Genomic DNA, 23,464 nt, shown 5'->3' on the forward strand with positions numbered 1-23,464 from the left:
AGAATTCTAATTGTATGACTATTGCTTATTACACACAAAAATATTTTTTGTAATTTGTGGTACATCCTCAAAAGAATTCCGACATGTATTTCCGGTGACTAGCGGAAAACCAAAGCTGCTGTGTAATTGTACAGTTTAGCTGCCGAAGCAGCTCGGTGTTTTTGTGATAAACAGTTTATCTCCAGATTTAAAATGCCGGACTATTTGGGAGACGACCAAAGGAAGACTAAGGAAAAGGAGAAGGACGATGGACCGATCAGATGTATATCTAAACATTATAGGAAATCAATGTTCTTTACTGAAAAGAAACGTCGACATTAGCTAGCTACTTAGCTAACGTTAGCGCTGTTTGTTAGCTCTACTTTTTTACCAATGGCCATGATAACCGTTGTGGTGTGGCAAATGTAACACTTGAGATATTTGCAGTTAAAGCAGTTAACGTTACTATACAATGTGTTAAATATTAAAACGTTATGGAGGTTAATAAACTGCGTTCGACAACAGTGCTAGGGGTCCAATGACAATGTTAGAATGCAAACTCATTCATGTTGTTTCCTTCTTCACAGCTTTGGATGAAGGGGACATTGCCCTGTTGAAAACCTATGTAAGTACGGCCTGAGCCGCCAGTAACCTGTGGAATCTGTCACATTTGGGTTATTATTAATTCTTACGTCTTAATATGGTGCTTGCTGTTTATCTTCAGGGTCAAAGCACCTACTCCAGACAGATCAAACAAGTGGAAGATGACATCCAGCAGCTGCTCAAAAAGATCAACGAGCTGACAGGTGGGTGATAAAACCATATATACGCTTTAATGACCACAAGGCCGTGTGCTTTATGTGAGTTGAAAATGTGTTGCCATTAATCACGTTTTCTCAGTAAATCCCTGACTTCAGATGTTGTGAGCGGATGGCTGCTAGGTTGTGTTTGAAGTTCCTGTTGTATTTCTTGGCTTTGACAGGCATTAAGGAGTCAGACACAGGCCTGGCCCCACCAGCTCTCTGGGATCTGGCTGCCGACAAACAGACTCTGCAGAGTGAACAGCCGTTGCAGGTTGCAAGGTAAAGCAAACTTAGCAGACAGTATAAATAATACAAAAAACAACCACAGTGGGTTTGAATAGATAATGCCATTGTGGCAAAAAACAGTGATTTTCTTAGCTTTTCTACTGCATTACACTGAAAAAAACATGTCTTATTCTTCCCGTCAAAATATTAGAATGAGATTTATTCTCCAATGATAGTCCGTAAACTATGTTTTACAAAGTTCCCCTCTGGTGCAAAATGCCTCTTTGTTTTCATGTTTGGATTTGTATAGCATATCCAATTTGTAGTCCTAAATGTGTCTGTATTATTCAAACAGATGCACAAAGATCATCAACGCAGACTCCGAGGACCCCAAATACATTATCAACGTCAAACAGTTTGCCAAGTTTGTGGTGGACCTGAGCGACCAGGTGGCCCCGACGGACATTGAGGAGGGCATGAGAGTCGGGTGAGGCAGAAGTGTTATTTTAATCTCTCGAAGATGATTTAAAAGACACATTATTGAAACAATCTGCTAAATTTAGTGTCTCTTTTTCCCCCAGCGTTGACAGAAACAAGTATCAGATCCATATTCCTCTGCCTCCTAAGATTGACCCAACTGTCACCATGATGCAGGTATGAATCTGCTCGAGGGCCCTTTTTAGAGAAATCTGTGAAACGCTTAAGCCATGCATTTATCTATGACTTTTTTATACATAGTCACAATTTATTCTTTAAAAAAACTCCATCTTTACTCAAATAACATGAACAATCGCAATATAGGCTTCTGCAATTTCCAGAATAAGCTGCAGTAAAGAGGTTTTGTGTTGTAGGTGGAGGAGAAGCCTGATGTGACCTACAGTGATGTTGGTGGGTGTAAGGAGCAAATTGAGAAGCTGAGAGAAGTGGTCGAGACCCCCCTGCTCCACGTGAGTGTTCACAAATGAAGACAATCCCACAACGGAATCACTGCCAGATCTTTTCCTAGTCACAACAGCCACCCAGACTCAAATGAACCGTCCATTCACCAGTTGTGGAGTGATTTTACAAACTTTTCCATCATCCTGTTTGTCCTCTGTCCACCAGCCCGAGAGGTTCGTCAATCTGGGTATCGAGCCACCAAAAGGCGTGCTGCTGTTCGGGCCGCCTGGCACAGGAAAGACTCTGTGCGCCCGCGCGGTGGCCAACCGGACGGACGCCTGCTTCATCAGAGTCATCGGCTCCGAGCTGGTGCAGAAGTACGTGGGAGAGGTGAGTGTGAGGAGAGTCGGGAGAGACGTCACCAGGAGGAGAACAGCAGCTGTTAGATCTATCAATCCTGATGGATGTAAACATTCACTTTTGGATTTGTCTTTTTTGTTTGTAGGGAGCCAGGATGGTGCGTGAACTGTTTGAGATGGCCAGGACCAAGAAGGCTTGTCTGATCTTCTTTGATGAAATTGATGCCATTGGAGGTAATGCTCGCCTCACTGTCTGTACTTTTTACAATAGTTTTTTTTGTAGTGTACATTTTCACTTATGTCTGTAGTGATCCTTACAAAATGGCTTAAACCATGCTCACATCAGGGTAACATCTGTAGACATTTTAATCTTTAATTGAAGTTGAAAATTCTGTCTTAAAATAATTCATAACAAATCTTCAAAAAATAATTTTAGCCAGTTTTGGTGCAACATTTATTCTCTATGTACAATATTGTTTCCTTTTATGAAATACTGAATGTTCTTTTTTATAAGTGGTAAAGAAACTAAAATGAACATTCCTACACAACATTTAAGCAGATCAATCGTCCACATTAACACAAACGGATGCTTTTGTTTGAACCTGCCAGGCGCTCGTTTTGATGACGGCGCCGGCGGAGACAACGAGGTCCAGAGGACTATGCTGGAGCTCATCAACCAGCTGGACGGCTTCGACCCCCGAGGCAACATCAAAGTGCTGATGGCCACCAACCGACCGGACACCCTGGACCCGGCCCTGATGAGACCCGGACGTCTGGACAGGAAGATCGAGTTCAGCCTGCCTGACCTGGAGGTGAGTTCAGCGTTCACAAAACACGCAGCTATATTCTCATTAATCAGCCATAAAAACATGCCATTGGATTGTGTCTGCTCATCTCTACTTTGTGGAGCTGTTTTTTTTCTGTAATGAACCCCTGGCCTCACACCGGTTTGCATTGTGTTTCAGGGTCGCACGCACATCTTCAAGATCCACGCCCGCTCTATGAGTGTGGAGCGAGACATTCGCTTTGAGCTGCTGGCTCGCCTCTGTCCCAACAGCACCGGTAAGACTGACACTGCAGAGTTCAATCCCTGTTCAGTCTTTTGTTTTTAAATACTCACATTCCTTCTAGACTTCCCCCGCATCTTCCTGTAGCTCTAGCGTTCCCTCGCTTCCTGTTCTGAAAGCATCATCCCAGGGTCACTGTAACACTGAACTTTGTTCATCTTCTCAGGTGTTTGTTGACCGTTTTGAATTTTGACTCCTAGTTACTATGGGTCACAAATTTGCCCTCAAATATTTGTCCACTAGTGCAGCACTTGCTCGTGACCACAAGGGTGCACCAGAACATTGTGTCGCTGTCAAAGAAAAACCACATGCCTTCAAATTTAGTGATCAGCCAAAGGATTACATGTTTCTTTGAATATTCAATATTTGCTCTTTTGCTATTTTTACCAATTCCGTTTTTATTAAGACATGAAAAGTTGATGTTTTGAAGGTACTACATGGTTTTCACCACACATACAATGATGAGGAAGGAGATGAACCCAACAGATTGTATCTCACATAAGTATTGGTTGTAATGAAGTCGAGGTCTGAAGACTTATTTTTTTAGCTGTACTATATCACAGAAACAGAAACATCTCATCCAAAACCTTAACATCCAGAGGGTGTTTGCGACACGAATGACTGAACATGACATTTGGTGTGTTTCCTGCCAGGTGCCGAGATCCGCAGTGTGTGTACAGAGGCCGGCATGTTCGCCATCAGAGCTCGCAGAAAGATCGCTACAGAGAAAGACTTCCTGGAAGCCGTCAACAAGGTCATCAAGTCCTACGCCAAGTTCAGCGCCACTCCCAGATACATGACCTACAATTAAGTGTGTTTGTGTGTGAGGAGTTCCACCGACAAAAGAAGCAGTCGAGTCAAAAAATAGTCCTTTTTGTTGTCATTCTTGTTCACTTAAAAATAAAGTTTATTCCAAATGCGAGTCTCAGTGATTTGCTAAACGTTGTAAAATTGTTACTATAACAAACATGACACTGCAAATTGACCGATAATGACGCTTTTGCTGGTTTAATTCCATAATTACAGCTGAAAATATATTCTCATGAATCCATCAAGACAACTTCTCAGTAACATTTGATACCAGCATTATAAAGAGCTTCAAGTCTCTACCATGAACTGTAAATTGTTCTAACACGTCATTTGGACAACAGCAGCTTATTTATTAAATACACCAATCCCAACATAGCAGTGGTCATTTAAACACAACTACATAAACACTAGAGTTCTGAATCTCTGATCAGATACAAGCCTCTTAAAACCACCTTGTATTTCAGGTTGTCAGGCTCCTCTGTGCTTCATGAGAGGGAACAGCTACCAGTAGGGCTGGGTGTATCGACCCAAATGAGCCAGTACCAAGTATGGACACTCCTCCAGTCAAACCATCCCAGCATTTAATCCTTTTAGACACAGAACTAGAATAAAAAACTATTGGTATGGTTTTAAACGCAGTCAATTCGCCACAAGCGTTCTTCAATTTAATGTAACTTGTGATTGGCCCTCTAAGATACAACCCATACAGTCGGCCATTGAGCTCATACTCTATTGGTGTCGGTGTTACTCTCAGTGTACTGGTACTGGCATAATCTTTGTAATGCTATGAACCCTGTATTCAATATGAATGATTGTTCAGGTCATCACACCTACAGTCCCAGATCTGCTGTCCTCGGTTAGAGGTGTCGTCTGTCAGATTGTTCCATCGGTCGGAGTGGCTGATGGGCGGGGATATGAGCGCTGACAGTGCAGCACGGCATCGTGGACGGTGGGGAACACCATCGTCAGGGTCACGACCCCGTTGAAAAACTGTAAGGTGTCCAGCTCAGACAGCAGGCTTCCTTGTGGATCAAAGCAGAGATACAGGATCAGTCAGATGCAGCTGCAAACTGTGTTCTGGTACCATGAAGGAACCTGATCAAAGGATATATTCTAATGAATAGATGACCATTACAAAATGATTCATCTTTGAAGGCTGTAGTAGTGATGTAGACCTATTGCTACATTGGGGGGTGTTACTTAGGATGGGATGGAGAAAATGTTGCCCGACAGTAAATCCTCATTAATGCTTTTTCTTCTGTATTAGTTTTAGCCATGTGTATTAAAACTGTCTACTGAGTGTATTTGGACAATATTAGAGATTAAGAGACGATGAAAGAATTAGGGATCATGGGAGTTGTTGTCTTTTCGGTCAGCTTCTCCTGAGTAGGATTCCTTTAGTGTTCATAGTTACCGGGAGCCGAATTCTCCTTCTCTCCAAAACAAACAGATATGGTTGCTCAGCTTGTTTCTCCGATCACCTTAGAGCCAGATGTCAAATGACCTCATCCGGTTAAAATATATGGTTCAAAACGACCAAAATCTAAAAAGCGTATCGTAAAAAAGTGGCTTAAAACTGGATAAGAAGTCAATTAATGGCAACCACAGCGCATGTGCTAAGAGGATTTGACTTCATTGACAGGCGACCAAATGAAACGCACCGTTACCTTTGATTAAAACTACACATTTTTCTGGATTTGAAAATTGCTCAAAAACTCAACAGGATATATAAAAAAGGGCTAGTTGTTTTTAGACATGTTAATGTGAAAAAGTTATACATTATACGTTTAGACAGACAGAAATGTCCTCATGATTACTTACTGCTGCAGCCGGCTATGACCACTTGAATGTCCACAGCTGCGTATTCCTTGATAACCTGCAGAGACAAATACGGACTTACTTCCTGAGGTTGAATCCTTCTGCAACACACATTTTCCCACAAGCAATCCTGAAGCGACGCTGCAGCAGCACAGGAGAGGAACTCCAGAGCATTAACGTCGACACTTTCCTCCCCCTAACTCGTACAAGTCGTCCTGATACCACACTGTTAGAGGCCCTGCTGTTGGAGTGAACCTGGTATTGAAAATACCCTCAACTGGAAAAAAAAAAATGGAAGAACCTGTTTGATGGCTTTGGCTCCCACGGAGTCGATGAAGGAGGCAGGCGTCCAGTCCAGGATGATGGAGTGGACGGCAGTCAGAGGAGGTTCAAGGAAGACGGCCTCTTCTGAGTGGGACTCCAACTGGCCGTTCCTCTCCTCCTGAACGACGAGCTCATAGGACAAAACCTCATGGGTCATTTCCTGCTGCTTGTTCTGGAACCAATCAAATACAGTGATTTCATGACAGGAATTCAACAAGCTACATGGTATTTCAGATAGGGATGCACCGATTTATCGGCCTATCCGCAAACAAGATGACATTCACCGATGGCAGTGGTGTTAGTTATTTGCTGTTGGACTCGAACAATAGCAGCTAGCATAATGCAGCTACTGCAGAAGTCTGATTGTATAGAAGTCTATGAGAAAATGACTCTACTTCTCTCTTGATTTATTACCTCAGTAAACATTGTAAACATGAGTTTATGGTCTCAATCTCTAGTTTCAAGTCTTCTTCAATACAGCATGATGTTCATTTAGTAAATTATGGTCCATTTAGAGTCAAACAGACCATAAAGCAGGGGATGCTTTAGGGCGGGGCTTACTGTGATTGACAGGTTGCTACCACGGTGTCTCCCGTCTGGGAGTTGTCAGTGTTTTCGTCTAACAGCTTCAACCCTTTCACAGTGAGTTTTCAGTTCATTCAAGATAATAGAAACATTTTGGTCTCCTGTAAATGTCTTATACAGCGTTCAGATGTACTTACCTCCACCCTCTCTGTCACTTCTGGTTCTACAAAAACGTTGCGGTGACGACATCGACTTTTTATACACTCTATGCTTTGAAACAGTTATTTCTTTATGATGAAGTTGTTTTTTCCTGGCACTAAAGGTGAATAAATAAAGATCAACATCGTTATCGACCGAACTGTTATTTTAAACATGGGAATCAGCCCACCATTACACGATCGGTGCATCCCTAGTTTCAGGTTGTCATGTGTGTATTTTTCTGATACTACCACTGTGGGGAGCTAAAGTCAAAAATGTCCAAATTCTACACTTTATCTTTAAATTGACTGTTACTACAAGTAAACAATGGTATTCATGGTTTGATCAAATCCAAGTGACCGTTCTCTAGCGTCTCTGTCCAGAATCACAAAGGCCTGACACTAGCTGCTATCACGCAGCAGCCTGCCAAACCGCTTTTTCAGTCCCTCCAAGATCTCACAAACCACCAACAGGACAGACAAACAGATGCAGTATGCATCATGCTGACTCAACAAATCTGACTGTGTACAACAGCAACAAGCAACCAGGGGGAGAAGGAGGACTCACCCTGCCACAGGTCTTCAGTGAAGGGGTGTGGGTGCCGTCTGCCTTCTCCATCCGTTTCTTTTGGGTTTTCCGGGCAGCTTGCAAGGCCTCAGGGTCCACACCCGTCTGTACGGACATCATCAACAGCAGCACGTCAGTAAAACTGTTTGGCTATTCAAATAGAGCTGCCAAAAAGGGACATTTCTTCCTGCTTATATGGTTCAAAGTGTTAACTCACTCAGGAATATGTATACATTTATGTACCGTTGTTCTGTTTGCAGCACTTTTACGAAGGTGCATTTTCTTAAAAAAAGAGACTAAATCCAGACAACTTTATTTCCTTTTCATAATTTGCTGTAAACCTCAGCTGAGCACTCGGCACAATGACCGACGGCCTCGAAGTAAATCTAATAACTCGTACATTTAGGAACACATCCGCCCTAACAGAAAGGGAGTAATGTAATCATGCTTCAATCTAACTCATTCTAATGTCCTCCGTGACAATAAACTGCTGCTTTTCCTGTCCAGGCCAACAGCTGTTAGACCTCATTGACCTGTTGGAAACCCGTCACCACAGCCACAGCCACTACATCAAGCTTTTGAGGGTTTTTATTCTCTTTTGGCGTTCAGATAATAACTATATAGCAATTGACAATCTTCTCGTTGATGGTTTACTTATGTCGGTCATTTAGGGGCATCGGTATCACATTGGGACCGTTTCATAACCAGCTAAAAGTCCCTCACAGAAACTTTGAATTGGACAGCATGTTTCTGGACTTACTCTCTAACCCTGGGCCCATTCTTCAGACGGGGCCCTACCTATTGAGGCTAACATGCTGATATCAGCAGAAAATAATCCTCTTAGTTTGAATCCTGATAATTTGGTTTGAGGAGTGATTTGTTGAACCTGGATGAAGTTATCGTGACTAACTCTTCATTATGAAAATGTAATAGTGATACTTACACAACACGGTTTCTAAATAACCTGCGTTTGCTCTCATAATTAAATCGACAGTCTTTTATAATAAGTCTAAGAGAGCAGGCTATTTGAATAACAAATGAGGACATGTATGGGTTTCACCCTAAAACGTCTTGGTCTTGATCCAATTAAATGTCAACAAAGTGAACTTTAACAGGTTTGGATTCAGGGGATAGTTTGTCTGTTCACAAAGGTGTTTGTATGACGTTCTTCTCCATAGTCAGTGTTTTACTACAGTAGATGGAGTTTGGAGAAACAGACAGGAGCAAAGCCTAAAAACAATCCTTTAGAATATGTTCACTGTCCTACCTTACCGTCTGAAAGCCTTTTCTGTTTGGGAACTCCAGCAACTCCATTGCCAAAAACATGTTGTCATTTTACCGCGCACAACACGGAAGTTGCTGGTCCACCGCTGCCTTGACAGGTTATTTTGTGTTATTACGTGACTTTGGGGAATCCGAACAAACCCTTTAAAACACCAAAGTCTCGCAATAGCACTAACAAAGTAACCAATGGAGGCAGCCGTAGACCTGCAACTCCTGTGTTCTGTGAGGTAAAATTACTGTTTTTGCCAAAGGAGTCTTGTGTCATTGAAGCGGTGAAAATATTCTAAATCTAGACCTATACTTAAACTGATATATGTTTAGGTGTCTAAAATACAGCAGTACATTGCTTTGCTCTTGTGCTGGTACTCCTGCCTACTTTTCTAATCTCCATCTACTGCAGGTGATACTCTGAGTACGGAGAAGCAGCTCATACAACCACACTTCAAAACATCCAGACGATCCCTTTAAGGACTTGTTGCTCTGACAACAGTCCCGGATACTTTTTAAATAGTTTCAAAAAAACCTAATATCCACACTCATGTCCAATCGTCGGTATTCTTATGTGGATAACTTCATTGGTCATCCACATACTAAGAACAGCCCCCTGATGTCAGAGGATATTGTCTTCCTCCTTTCACCTCTCTTTGTGTTGTCATGTTACAACTGTTTGCTCACATCTTTAAACAGGCAAGCTGCCAGCCACGGAATAGTTTTCACTCGATCACATCTCTCTGGGTATTAGCAGTAGTGATGACCTACATAGTTATGGTGTTTGTCAGTTCCAGACTTCATTGCACCTTAAACAGCCTGATAGAAGTGTTTCCAGTATTCCTCTGTTCAATAGAAGTAGATGGGAAAGGGTTTCTTTTACCTTCTCCTCGGTACTTAATAAACATACAGCTTGGATTACCTTCTCCTTGAGGGCGTTCACATAAAGGTCACTGTTGGCGAAGTAGATTGAGGAGTTGGAGTGGAAAATCTTAATCCCCTCATACTCAGCCGCCTGGGAACCAAACGCAGATCACAGGCGTTTAGAGTTCTGACCAACAGACTCGATGTGAAATGTTTAGCCTGGGTTCAGACTTTGGTGTTTTCTCTTGTGACAGACTCACCTCTTCATACTCATCCACATCACAGTACAGCCCCGTTCCGGGAACATGGCCCAGAATGGCACTTTTAGGGCTGGAAGACACGGAGAAAGGTGAAAAACACAACTTTTGCATTAAAGTCTTCTGTTGTAACCCTTGGAGCACCACCCAAAGCAGTTTACACACATGCACTGACACGCTGTGATGTGTGGCATTAAGTGTATTCAGTGAATGTAGGTAATAATGAAGTTATGGCAACTGTGAGGAATTAAAATTAGAAATGTTTGTTAGTATAATTTATAGCACCAACTAGTGGTGGATAGTAAAATGTTAGAAGCAATGTTACAACATGTACTAGTAGAAGCGCGTGGGAATGCCACTTTGTGCTTACCAAATGTTAGAAGTATTTACAGTGTGTTTACTATAGAAGTGTTGAACCATAAAAGACAATCATTGAGTATATTAAATATGTATTAAACTGTAAAGGATTGTCAATAGGGAAAGATAGGGATTTTGAGACAGGCATTACAGGGACCACTATGACCATGAGGAGACGAGCCAGCAGTGAGACATCACAGGAAGTGACCAGCAGGAACGCAGAAGGATCATCTGATCACACGCCGGGTGGTCACGTGAGGACGGTCAGCTGAAGGGACCCAGGAGGAGGGGCCAGCTGGATTTGAGCCAATTGTAACACTTTGAGAAACTTTATGACTCTTTGAAGTATAAAGAAAGATGCAGAGGAGGAAATCGACCAGTTCGTCACATCTTTACCTGGAGGTCATGAGCTTGCTGGTGGAGACGTCGTGAACTCTTTTCCGCAGATCATATTTCTATTAATAGTGTAATTCACTCTGCAAATTGTTTAGCCTCAGTAAGATTAAATACCTTTTGATTGAAACCCAGTATTTGTAGATTTCTGAGCGTCTCCGCTGTGAACAGATTCAGTGGAGCGCTCCGAGCAGCCTAGTCTCCTCGTGTGTAAACATTCAGGCTCCACACAACAGAAATAAACACACGTTTGGACTAAAGACAAGCAGTACCTCTGTGTTCTGTAGATGACTGTAAGTATGGCGAATGCGATGGCCACCAGCAGGCCGTAGTCCAGACCCAACAGCACAGACGCCACGAAGGCCACCAGCCAGATGGCCTGAGAGACAAAAAGAAAGACAGAATTAAACCGTAGTCCTACAGCTACAACCTTTTTCCTCATCTACAAGGGAACAAAAAGACAAACTCAAAGTGAGAAGGAAAGATTACAAATCTACAATCACATTATGGTTGACTCTACGTGGCTCTCTTTCACAGGTTGACCATGACAGTAAAAGAAAACAGGTTATCCTGTTTGTGCTGTAGTATTCAAAAGAACATTTAGTCCCAACACAAAAAAAAACCAGCACCAGCAAATCATTACAAAAAACAGCTGGAGATCAGCAAAAAGAAGGTTTACAGTTCATTCAGCACTCACATTCCTCTCTTGGACCAGTATCCTTGGCTTATTTTGCTATGGCAGCAATGAACCAAAAAATACTATCTTTATAACATATCTGAGGAAGAACAGACAACTAAAGGGATGCATCAATGGGAGTGTACCAGTTCACACAATTGGAGGGAGTTTAGTTGAAGAAGCCTGCTAAGGTGTTTCATTACACCCTGTGAAATCCCTCTATGATGGTAACTCCCCAGTTTACTGGAAATCTTTCTGGACTGCCATGATAATAAAGATTTTTGGAGAGGGACACATAATGTCTTACAAGATATTTTCAGATGCCACGTGCCACTGGAGAGCAAGACTATATTTTTTGGACTCATACCTCAAGAATGGCAGAAAAGAGACAAATATGTTTTTGGTGAAGAACTCTACTGCACAGTAAAATTTTCATTGTGTTGAGCTCGATTTGGCAGACTGACCAGTTCGATCTTGCTGGTCCTCCACAGCGCAGGAATGTCTCTGAACTGTTTGAACATGCCCAGCAGGTTCACCATGATGATGGCAGCTAGTGCAGTCTGGGAAACCGAACCGAAAGGAGAAGAAAACAATACAGGAAGACATTAGAAAAGACTTTACGAGGTGAAACGTGACCCATTAACTAGTGTTTGTGACTTGAATTCTGTATCAGTGGAGCCATCAGCCACTGTTTCTTTAACAGACTGGGAAGAAAATAAAAGTGTCTGCAGCTCCACTTGCGATGCTGAGCTGCCAGACAGGAAGCTGGAAGCTGTGTGTCATCAGCGGCAGCGTCACCCACCTGAGGGAGCGGCTGGAAGACGAAACCAATGGCCACCACCACCAGCAGCACCATGAGAGAGGCCAGCAGCCCCGCGATCTGAACACACAAAGACTGTGTCAACATTGTCTCACTCCAATCGTTGTTTTACAACACCAGTCAGGCGAGATAGCGTAACCACTACTGTAAGTGCTACCTGTGTTTTTCCACCAGTGCTCTCCTGCACCAGGCTCCTCGACATGGAGCAAGTGATGGCGAAGGTTTGAAAGAAAGAGCTGATGAAGTTACACAGGCCAAGGGCAATCAGCTCCTGAAAGCAGAACACAAAGGTTTTATCCCAGAACATTCAAATAAATGCAACGGAATAAAATGTGAAAGTGTTCTGCAGCTCCTTAGACACATAAAATCAGATGACGGATCCTATTCATCTTCTATGGAGAGCAAGAGAGACGAGCATGCGTTGCATGGTGGATACAATTTGCATAATCAAACTCAACTTTAGGCAAATGAAGTCCATCCATCGAAACTCGGATCACATGTTGTCAGAAACATACTTTAGTGTAATGTTTAGCTGTAACGTCAGAAAGTTTGTCACCATGTTGAAAACAATTGAGCCAAAAACAAGCCTCGTCCACTTGCCAGAGCAAACCGCACCGTTTTGGGTTCCACCACGTGTTTCCGTTTGTTGGCCGAATTTGGTGAATGTCCACCATACGTGCGTGTAAGCGCACAGATTGTCAGGTAAGCGTCCGTGGCCCAAGATGTCCCGACTCACCTGGTTGCCATCCACGCTGTAGCCATGCTTCAGGGCGAAGGTCTTGGCAAGTGAGATGCCCATTGAGAATCCCACAATTGCTACGGCAAAGGAGTCTGTGACCAAACTGGGGAGCAGAGAGAACTCCGGGGCGGCAGGAGGGAGAAGCCTGAGAACACACAAGATAACACTCGTCTTATCCCGGTGTGTAAATGTTTTTTTGGGCTGCGACTGAAATACACTCTCTAAATTCCAGAAATGAGAATGCATCAACCTACCCGGTTGGTATCTTCCCAACCACATCCACTTTGTAGTCGCCCGATAAGGACAGTCCATACGAGACGCCGGTTGACACGATGACCACAATGATCTCTCCAGGGATGGGGATGGGCAGCTTCTTCTTGAAGCGCTCGTTGAGGTCTTTGACCGTGTACAGGAAGACGATGCACGCCAGGCCCAGGATGACGGTGGAGACGTTAGTGCTGGTGATGTCACTGAGTACGGCCTTGACGCTCTGGGGCAAGAGTGTAACCATTTATGATGCATACAATCATCGCAAAAGCACAACAAAACTACACCTAGAAAAAAAGGCAGTAAAAAAACGAAATCTCCCAAATCCCCAATTGAGGAGTCGCCCTTTCCACTTACAAACAGCTATTCAAACGTACATAAATGACAGAGAGGGGCCCACTGAAGCGCTGTGTTTTCACCCCCAGCAGGTACTTCAGCTGAGAGACCACGACGTGCACTGCAGCAGCTGTAGTGAAGCCTCGCACCAGGGGCTCTGTAAGGTAGATCGCCACAAAGCCAAACCTGAGAAGACCTAAAGCAAACTAAAAGAAAGAAAGAGGTAAGGGGATCAGAACAAGCCACATAGTTTTGTTTCAAATAAAAACATGAAATCACGGTGTTGATTCGCCAACAGTGATTCACACAGGCTGCCGCTTTGGGTAAACAGAAGATTTCAGCAAGCTGTATCACTTTACTGGGATGTTTTAACCGAATAAGAGACGCCATGTGGGGGGTTGAAGGCCAAATCAACAGCAGCTTTCAGTTGCCGGCTGAGTGCGGCGGATTGTTTTTGAGGCTCACCTGGATGATTCCCACCAGCGTCGTGAGCACGACGGCCACCTGCACCCTCCTGGCATCACGAGCCTCCACGTCCAGGACAGCGGACGCGTTGGATCCGTTGGTGGGCAGGACGTAAAACATGGAGTCTGGGGCCTCCCTCACTGCAACGGCCCCAATCATGAGACTTATCACTGCAAAGGTGCCTGCAGATCACACAAAGAGCAGTCATCTGTCAAAAGGCATTGTGGCTGAATCGTGGAAGTACTTAAAGCAGGCTTGGTTCTGAACAGTATCACACTGTCCACTGTAACTGTGGATTCGGGAAGTATCCCTTTGATTGAAAAGGCCATCTTGCCCAGTGCTTGAACAGCAGCCCAGTTATTCAGTCTCGCTCTCTGCCAGAAGTTAAGGGGTCATCATTTTCACAGCCAGCTGCTTTCTGTTGTTCACTTCAAATCATGTCTTTTGTTTAAAGGTTGAGGTTCGGTTTATCGTCAGATTGACTTAAAGGTTAGAGCTGACATTTGAGATTGCTTGGAGCCCTTTCTTGGAAACAAAGAAGTCAAGCAGGTGAATTTCTCAATCCTGCTGCTCACGTCAATTGCGGCCGCAACAAGCAGATCGAACACCTCCTAAAGCCTCGATAATACTTTCCGCAACGAAGGACACATGGACGTGAGCTGACATGGAATCGTGACGAGGAATGTGTGGGGAAACAGACGGTTGGCAGCTTGAGCTCAACACACTGTTGTCACCGACTGCGACCTGGCAGTGTGAAAAGGCCACAGACTGCACTAAAGACCACCGTTCATTTAGACCAGGATAAATATGAACAAAGTTAACAGAGTGCGAGGTGAGATTAGAACACCTCAAGACGTTGGCGACAGTTTTTTCCCCACCACTAGCACTTGATGTACAGTGCAGAGAGAGTAATCAGCAGGAGGGAACAAACAGTAATAAGAGCTTTTACTCAAACAAGCACAGTCACATCTGTGTTTCAGCAACAGATTTACTTCCAAACTGTGACGGCTGAATAAAACGTGTAAATATACCTGTTACCTCCTATATTCTCACCTTATAATAAAAGCACAGCTAGAGTGAGTGGATTCACGCTTATAGGATATACATAAATGCAGATAAAGCTTGGCTTTGCATTCACTGTAACTGGGTCATGACTTGGCCAGTCGCCCAGGTACACGGTCTCTTATCAGTGTTGGCCCTCACTGCAGGAAAAAGTGGGAAGAGCAGCACCCAACCAAACCGGTTAAATTAGGTTGCATAAGCCGGCGGAGAATAGAGGCAACGGTAACGGTACACGACGCGGCTTTCTGTCGTCCCTCACAACAGAGAAGGTTGTACAAGTTTGCAATGGAACATTAAGAAAAAGCATTTTATAGCTACATGCAATACTACAATAACTGCAAAAAATAGTAGACACTAAATCATTATATTTAATATATTCTATTCCATCACCATAGCAACATATCGTGGCGCGTGTTCGGTTTTCTCGTCCTGCCGTTCAGTAAGATAATCCAGTCCAGTCCAGTGTGACTGTGGGGTCATGCACTTTAAGTGTGTGTGTGTGTGCTGTGAGTGTAAAGGCCATCTTGCCCAGCACTTGAACAGCAGCCCAGTTATTCCCTCTCACTCTCTGCCAGACGTTAAGGGCTCATCATTTCCACAGCAACTTGCTATCAGCCTCATTTTTGGGCAGAGACAGCGTTTTACAGTGCACCCACCTGCTTCCTGTTGTTCACTTCACATCAGACCTTTTGTTTCAGAAAGGTGGAGCAGGTTGAGCTTATTGTGCCCATTAGTCAGATGGACTCATAGCAATGAGCTTGACATTCGAGATGACTTTCTTTTCCAAGTAGCCCGACGGGTGGTATGTCAGGAGTGCCGTCACTGAAATGTCACAATCCTGCTGCTCGTGTCAGCTGAGGACACGGTTATCACAACTTAGTGAAAACATTTCCTCCACGTGCCATCTTCAGATCGTTCATTGAGCCGATACCCAGAGCAGTGCTGGAGCCCGTTGGTGTGTGGGACAGAGCAACGGGCAGTTGTAGCTGATCATAGTGGTTTTTCTGGCACTGACTGTGTAGAGCAACCTGGCCTGGTGAAAAGCCCACTGACTGACTACAACTTAACATCCAGCATTCGTTTAGAACACCAAACAGCAACAAACACAGGATTAGCATTGTTATGTTGATCATTTTCTAAAGTAGTGGCAGATTTATTATTTAAAAAACTAAATACATGAGGTAAGAGAATTACAGGAACGTTCCAAGGAGAGTCTGTTTGTATAACCCTTTCCAAAAACAAGTGGAAGGAATGAATGAAACGGTTTGTTTATCTGCTCTAACATGAGCAACATTGGTTAGCATGCCCAGCTAACTAGCACACCACCTATAGTACTATACGGGCACTTTTTCCAAGGCCAAGGACCACGTTGTTATTTTGTTGAGTGACAGGTTACGTTAGGCTGATGTTAGCAGCTAAATAATGACATCTGCCTGCAACAGCTGTCATTTCAGCCAGAAGAATACTGTCCCGGCTAGAAATGAGAAGTCGACCTCTTGTTTAAAAACAAATGTCATGAGGCTGAAATGAAAAACTGTAGTTTGCTCAATGTTTCGCTGTTATTACTGTAAACTGTTTGTGCCGCGTGAGAACAGAAAGCTTGAGGGATAACGACAGTAACTAAGGGGGCGGGCTCAGGGAACCATCAGTTGTAAAGTGCATTAACAAAACCTTTTGACACACATTTGTTATATAATGTAGAACAACGCACACAGAGACAAAAGATAGAAAGGGATCTGTCATGTGTCTCTTTTGTTTTTTTGCTGCCTCCTTGAAGCTCCATAGTAGCACCAACCACAGCAGGTGGCACCAGACACCGGCTACGAGGAGATTCATGACCCAAAAGAGGCTTTCAGTTGATTTCTCACCTACGGATATGTGCCTGGACGTGCCAAAGAAGGTGTAGAGCAGGACGGGGTAGAATGACGAGTACAGACCATAAACTGGAGGCACAGCAGCCAGCATAGCGTAGGCTAGGCCTGTGGAGCAGAGGAGAGGGAGAGATAAATAAAGTGAAGCCAAGTGTTTGCACCACAACCTCAGAGCTACAGAGATACCAAAACAAAGACAGTGGGGCGCTGAAGGCAGCCGGCCCCTCACATTAACCCTCACGTCATGGCTACTGTACAAAACCTTGGAATACATAACACTTCTGGCTTCATTAATCAGTAAAGGTAGTGTCTTTTTAGGGCTTTCTCTTCCAAATGGTTTTCCCTCATCCGATGTTTTAAATGATTTGCATGTCTGAAAAGGACTGCCGGTCACTGACCTTGAGGCAGCTGCACGACTCCCGTGCTGAGACCCGAGACCACGTCTGAAAACAGGTACTGCTTGACCGGATAGGATGGCAGCCATGTTAGAATAGGCAGAAAGCTCAAAGCTGCCGCCTTGACCTTCTGTGATGAACACCTATAAAAACAGAGACAAGCGGATTCATTCTGTAATTAAAAAGGAATAATAAAACAGACTTCTCAAGGCCCATTCCAGAAAAGGCATATTTTTAACTACAGAAAGTCTTCCTGGAATCCATGATGGCTTTATTTGACTTTAGTTTATAATGGGTGTTGTACATAAACATAGAATTGAATTGATTAGTTCGCCCCCGTTGTCACAGATATTGAAACCCCCAATATACTTGCTCAGTCATAGTCACTGTGGTAGAGAGCGATAGCTGAATACAGCATAGCATTTATAGAGATATTGCTGTTTTATAATTAACGACCTGCTTTTTATTCCTCACTGCAGCTATTGGAAAACATGTAGTGCATCTGTGTTCACATGTCCACGGAAATGTTTCTGTAATATCTCTAATCAGACACCAAATGTTACGAGGTCTGAACTGTTGGTAGCTTAGATGGAGAAGTCACATAACAGCACGGAGTTCAGAGGTCGTGTGTTTGTACACCGAAGGGCAGTAATGTAAATGATTTGAAAAGCATTCTGAATGCAGGCCTTGCGTCATTTCTCAAAAAGACAACGTATTAACAGTGTTTCACACATAACAACCACCAGCCAGAGGACAGGGACTCACAGGCACACCCACATATCTAGGGGGGAGAAAACTGTTAAATAACATCAAATGTCCGTCTGTGAACCACACTGGACTGCCTTTTATATGACTTTATGTTAAAGAAATGTCTTAAAAATAAAATAAATTTATCAATGGGCTGACCCCTCATCAACAAGTAATCAACTACTTTGACACCTGATTCATCATTTAGATCAATCATCAAGTAAACTCTTCCTGCTTTGTATCATTGTTCATCAAATATCAAATCACATTTTGTGACATTTAAAAGACTAAACCATAATTCAATTAAACAAAAAGAATGACTAGGGAGCTTCAATGAAAAAGAATCATTAATGGCATCTTTTATTTCTCTTCCTTTCTCTCCAGCTCTTTTTTATTTGACATTATTTTGGGAAATAGTGTAAAAAAAATGCAGCAGTTTCCTAGTCAGCATAAATGTCAAGATCTTTGAGCAAATGAAATCAATAAACATATTTGAACAACAAAGTAACCATGTGTGAATGTGAGCATTACATGATGGTACCAGTCCTTTGGGCTTTTGGGTTCACGGCTGTGAGCCTGTATGCTGAATATTCTCTTTGTACAAATAAATACATTTAAAATCTTGAATGCCCCAAAAAAAAGACTGGCATTCAAGTGGATACCAGACATTTAGGTTACATTTCATAAAGCTGTGCAGACTTCTTTGCTGCACCCACACTTTGCTCTATGGCTCCATGTTTTCATTACCAATTATAATCTCTTCTTTTTTTATTGCATCAACATTGCTTATCAGATGCAATACCTTTTACCGTCTTTAGCACCCAATTTGACGAGTTACATATACAGAAATACATAGACTTGATTGAGCCCTGTAGGAGTATGTGGATATACCTCCACTGAATCAAAGATTTGCTTAAGAGCACTTCAGCAGGACAAACCCAGAGGCAGGTGCTCAGTATAAACTCACTGGAACTGGAGTGCCAGCCTCTGTCGGAGGGTGGTGGAGCTTTCTTTGTGGGTGAGAAGCTGCGCCCTGATGAAGGCTTCATCGTAGACCGGGCGCTCTATCCTGTACGTCGTCTGTGAGTCGGCCTCTTCTCCAGCTGCAGCTTCTTCCTGCTCCATTACTGAGGCGGCCAGAGTCTCCGTCTCTCCGGTGGCGTTTATCTCTCCCATTGTGTCCTCTCCCTCATTGTTCTGTCCAGTACACCCGTCTGTCTGCTAAGAGGCAAAAGAAAAGATGCGATCATTGTTCCAACACAAACCGGTTTGCCTTTTAGTTCACTACTTTTAGATATATATACGTGATAACAAGAGTGGGGGGGATGATAACCACCCAGGCATGAGCGTTTGTGCATTGTTGTGCTGATAAGAGAGGCTTCGGTTGGATCTGCAAGGCTACCACCTTTGACTAAATGGTTTAACAGATTACTAGCAAAAATATTTGTTTTGCAATGCCAGTTCACGGTAAGACCCGGCAGGTGGAGAACATTTCTCTCCAAAGTCCCGGTGTGCGAGTTGAACTGGTTTTGAATGAACTGTTTTACTTTCGAGTGCGTGAGGCAGATGTGTCATCGGAGTGGCCTTTCAGGACCCACGTCGAATAAACAAGAAATAAACATGTCGATCGCCTCTCCTCTCTCTTTCACATAGTTTCTGCAGTATCTTTTGAAAGAATATAAACGGAACAGTTTGCTGGAAACTCTACTACTCGTTCGTGAGGCTGTGGTTGAGATTCAGAGGACACATAACGAGGACCAGAGTGAATAACACAGTTGGTGGTGTCTGTTCAAAATACTTACGTCAATAAATCCTTTAAGAAGCGCTCTGTTGTCCGTCTTATATTTGTATCATATATCGTTATTAATCTGATGTGGAGTCGATGTGAGACCTGTCTGTGCATCCATACAGCCTGTGAGTTAAAGACATGAGCTCAAACACAGCGTAAAGATGACTGTCAGCTGTGGGAAGCTGTGATCCACACAGATTCAATTGTGATTCAACTTCTGTAGGCTATCTCACATCGCTTATGTTTTATATTAAAGACTACGGACATGCATCTTATGTTAACGATACTCTACACTGTGCAGCACATTCATCCAGATCACACATGACTGTAACTCTCGTTTTGTTACTGGAGGGACCGAAAGTGAATAACTACACATTACGATGCAGATGCTTGTTGGAGCATTCATTTAGGATTTCGACAGCATTACCACGACCAATTATCCATCTTCATTACGAAAATAATATTTGTTGTCTGGTGACATAAGAATAGTAGAAATATGAAACTTACTGGAGTCGAACCGCTGATCATGACCAACGCATGAACTTAAAATGACCAGTCAAACTCGCACACCGGCCACACGTCCTCATCCTGTATAGTTGTAATGTGGGCCCTGCTTCAGTGAGCAGGTTTAGTGAGTTACTTATTATCATATACATATACACATACACGAAATGTGCCCTGTGCATTTAACCCATCCCTAGCTTATAGGGAGCAGTGGGCTGCTGGGAAGCCCTGAGATGAGTGAAACTCTGGGTTTTCAGTTACGCAAAGAGGAGGTCATTTAAACTCTTTTTTAAGTGTTTCCCGATTCAGTCTCTGACTCACAAACGTTGAGAGCCTCGAGCTTCTTCCCGTTTCCGTCACGTTAGCTAGCTAATACGATGATGATGAACGACAAACGGTGACTTCATATTTTTGAAATGTGAGAAAACAAGAAAAGTGTTCGGGTTACAGGTATTAGCCAGTGTCCAACTGTACTATCCTTGCAGTGACAGGAGAGTTTTTTGATTGTTGGGGTTCTCCACATTTCAGCATTTAAGCTAACATAAAGATGCTAGTAAAGACGGGACTCGTACCTCCGTACTCCAGCTCCTGTGGGGATGCTGCTGGCTGAAGGAGAATATGAAGTTACAGTTTAACTGGCTTCTGGAGTTGGTTGAAGTTTAACAAGAGCAATGTCCTTCGCTGAGGACAGCAGTCGGAGGCAACCTGTTATGATACACAGATAGGCTGTGCTGAAAAGATGACTTACTCTGCACTGAATTTTCTTTTCGTCTTCCGGTCTCCAAATGTGAGCGTTGATCCTAACGCATGCGCTCTTCTCTTGCACTCAGGACAGTTTGTAGTCCTAAAAGCCGTGGCCCGTAGTTTTGCTTCCCAGATTACCAATGCTGTGATGTCACATGAGTTTCAGTTTAACATATGTTTGTTATTTAGCTGGGAATTTGGCAGATATTAGCTTTCGGGTAGTAATCATATGGAAGTGGTGTAGATGTATGTTAAAGTTAAGTCAAAATGTATGGTTGTTGAGCAAGTGTCCGCATATCATAAGTTAATTTTCTTTATTCATCAAAAAATCTACTTTCAAAATGTTCCCCTGATAACCCCCTTATTTTCAAAAGGACATGAACTTTCATATCAAATTAATTTTAGGCGTCTGTTCAATTACAATTTCTTTCTAGGCAAATCCTTTTTAAGGCTGATGGATTGAGCAGAAGAAAATGGCACAAATGTTGACACCCAGCCCATGTCCTTGATTTATTTGACTCAGTTATGTAGGAGCATAATGAAAGGCGATGTAACACACTCTATTCCATTCCATTAAACCGCTTATCCTATTCAGGGTCGCGGGGCGCTGGAGCCGATCCCAGCTGACATTGGGCGAAGGCAGGGTACACCCTGGACAGGTCGCCAGTTTATCGCAGGGCACATATAGAGACATTTAACTTAATAATAATAATAAGGACTTGTGGACTAGGATCGGGAACAGAAAAACATGGTTAGGTCATAACTACCTTTTACTAAGCCACTTGACTGTCAAAACAGTGACCATTTGGGGTTCTCTGGCTCTCGTACATAATAGGGCCGATAATGAAAGCTAAGTCTGATTACATTGAACTCAAAAATAGTCAGAGTGAGAGGTCTTCATCTTTTGTGGATCTCTGGCTGTTTGGGGGCAGGGAGCCCCATCAGCCCACATTTATTCATTTATATTTATTTATTTTTCTCCTAATGTTACCCTGGTATGTGCTTGCATCATAGACGAACCATTTTATTGTATATGGTCATTCTATTACCTTCACTTTTATTTTGACATATTCTTACTTCTGAACTACCTGTCTTACTTTGCGTCGCTCTTGAAAAGAAAAACAAATAAACCATAAAACAGACTATCAAAACATACACAGACCAGGGGGGCACACCCCTCTGCCCTCCAACACCCTCTGACTGCTCGCGGCACTCTCTGGCACCCTTTGACTGCTCGCGGCACTCTCTGGCACCCTCCGGTGTGCGAGTTTAACTGGTTTTGGATTAACTGGTTTATGGTCGAGTGCGTAAAGCAGATGTGTGGTAGGAGTGGCCTCTCAGGACCCATGTAGAATAAACAGGAAATAAACATTTCTGTCGTTTCTCCTCTCTTTCACGTAGTTTCTACGGTTTCTTTTGAAAGAATATAAACGGAACACTTTGTTGGAATATGTACTACTCGTTAACGAGGCTGTGGTTGAGATTCCGAGGACGCATGACGAGGACCAGAGTGAATGACAGAGTTAGTGGTAGGTGTCGATGCCTGTTCAAAATACTCACGTCAATAAATCCTTTAAGAAACGCTCTGTTGTCCGTCTTATATTTGTATCATATATCGTTACTAATCTGATGTCAAGTCGATGTGAGACCTGTCTGTGCATTCATGCAGCCTGTGAGTTAAACATACTGAGCTCAAACACCGCGTACAGATGACTGTCAGCTGTGGGGAACTGTGATCCACCCAGATTAAGTTGTGATTCAACTTCTGTAGGCTATCTCACAACGCGTATGTTTTATGTTAAAGACTACGGACATTCATGTTATGTTAACGATACTCTACACTGTGCAGCATACATTAATCTAGATTAGACATGACTGGTAACTGTCGTTTTGTTACTAGAGGGACCGAACGTGAATAACTACACGCAGGGGTTAGTGTGTCTGTTGAAACATTACGATGGAGGCTTGTTGCAGCATTAATTTAGGATTTCGACAGCATTACCACGACCAATTATCCATCTTCATTACGAAAATAAGATTTGTTGTCTGGTGACATAAAATTCATAGAAATATGGACTCTACAGGAGTCGATCCTTTGACTCTGACTGACCCTTAATGAGAAATTGACATCTGACCTACCACTGAGCCACGGAGCGAAGATAACACGTCACAGCACTCATCATGTAACATTCACATTAAGTGTCGCCACTCATCATGAACTGTGTATCCTTCTGTCACATTAACGTTAGTGCACGTAGCTCACCATAGGGACATCTTACCTATGCAATTACGTATTTGATTTCGGTGGGTCTCGTCTAAATGATGCAAGGCGAAAAGACAGCTAGCCACTAG

At 43.2% G+C, this 23,464-nt stretch overlaps 2 protein-coding genes across 7 annotated transcripts; one reads left to right on the forward strand and one right to left on the reverse strand.

Moving 5' to 3' along the window:
• The first annotated feature begins 107 nt into the window (after nucleotides 1-107).
• psmc2 (proteasome 26S subunit, ATPase 2) lies at nucleotides 108-4,246 on the forward strand. The gene is made up of 12 exons (XM_079183499.1): nucleotides 108-262; nucleotides 567-604; nucleotides 704-785; nucleotides 962-1,061; nucleotides 1,363-1,494; nucleotides 1,589-1,661; nucleotides 1,859-1,954; nucleotides 2,112-2,276; nucleotides 2,392-2,479; nucleotides 2,855-3,057; nucleotides 3,211-3,307; nucleotides 3,966-4,246. Exons 1-12 carry the CDS (start codon nucleotides 193-195, stop codon nucleotides 4,121-4,123), a joined length of 1,302 nt encoding a protein of 433 aa, XP_079039625.1. The 5' UTR covers nucleotides 108-192; the 3' UTR covers nucleotides 4,124-4,246.
• Nucleotides 4,247-4,984: 738 nt separating this feature from the next.
• slc26a5 (solute carrier family 26 member 5) lies at nucleotides 4,985-22,892 on the reverse strand. Of its 6 annotated transcripts, none has more exons than XM_079183497.1 (19): nucleotides 21,117-22,892; nucleotides 20,941-20,974; nucleotides 19,043-19,293; nucleotides 17,332-17,471; nucleotides 16,931-17,041; nucleotides 14,001-14,182; nucleotides 13,577-13,741; nucleotides 13,187-13,422; nucleotides 12,930-13,077; nucleotides 12,351-12,464; nucleotides 12,176-12,253; nucleotides 11,838-11,933; nucleotides 10,970-11,076; nucleotides 9,951-10,020; nucleotides 9,749-9,841; nucleotides 7,555-7,659; nucleotides 6,242-6,436; nucleotides 5,944-5,998; nucleotides 4,985-5,144 (listed from the first exon to the last, which is right to left on the reverse strand). In XM_079183497.1, the coding sequence occupies exons 3-19, from the start codon at nucleotides 19,249-19,251 to the stop codon at nucleotides 4,996-4,998; spliced, it is 2,253 nt and encodes a 750-aa protein (XP_079039623.1). In that variant the 5' UTR covers nucleotides 19,252-19,293; nucleotides 20,941-20,974; nucleotides 21,117-22,892; the 3' UTR covers nucleotides 4,985-4,995. The 6 variants fall into 6 exon arrangements, with proteins under 6 accessions (XP_079039623.1, XP_079039621.1, XP_079039624.1 ...); XM_079183495.1 differs by having other exon boundaries at nucleotides 19,043-19,296; XM_079183498.1 differs by lacking the exon at nucleotides 20,941-20,974 and having other exon boundaries at nucleotides 19,043-19,296.
• Nucleotides 22,893-23,464: the final 572 nt, after the last annotated feature.

Source organism: Pholis gunnellus (assembly GCF_910591455.1).
Source record: "Pholis gunnellus genome assembly, chromosome: 22".
NCBI classification, from domain to species: domain Eukaryota; kingdom Metazoa; phylum Chordata; class Actinopteri; order Perciformes; family Pholidae; genus Pholis; species Pholis gunnellus.

Coding starts and splice junctions, on each gene's coding strand:
- psmc2 (XM_079183499.1), top strand. CDS start 193: ATGCCGGACTATTTGGGAGACGACCAAAGGAAGACTAAGGAAAAGGAG. Junction 605..703: donor TTGCCCTGTTGAAAACCTAT/GTAAGTACGGCC, acceptor GTTTATCTTCAG/GGTCAAAGCACCTACTCCAG. Junction 2,277..2,391: donor TGCAGAAGTACGTGGGAGAG/GTGAGTGTGAGG, acceptor TTTTGTTTGTAG/GGAGCCAGGATGGTGCGTGA.
- slc26a5 (XM_079183493.1), bottom strand. CDS start 20,392: ATGATCAGCGGTTCGACTCCA. Junction 19,297..20,371: donor TGATCAGCGGTTCGACTCCA/GTAAGTTTCATA, acceptor TTTGCCTCTTAG/CAGACAGACGGGTGTACTGG. Junction 6,437..7,554: donor CACTGAAGACCTGTGGCAGG/GTGAGTCCTCCT, acceptor GATTGGTTCCAG/AACAAGCAGCAGGAAATGAC.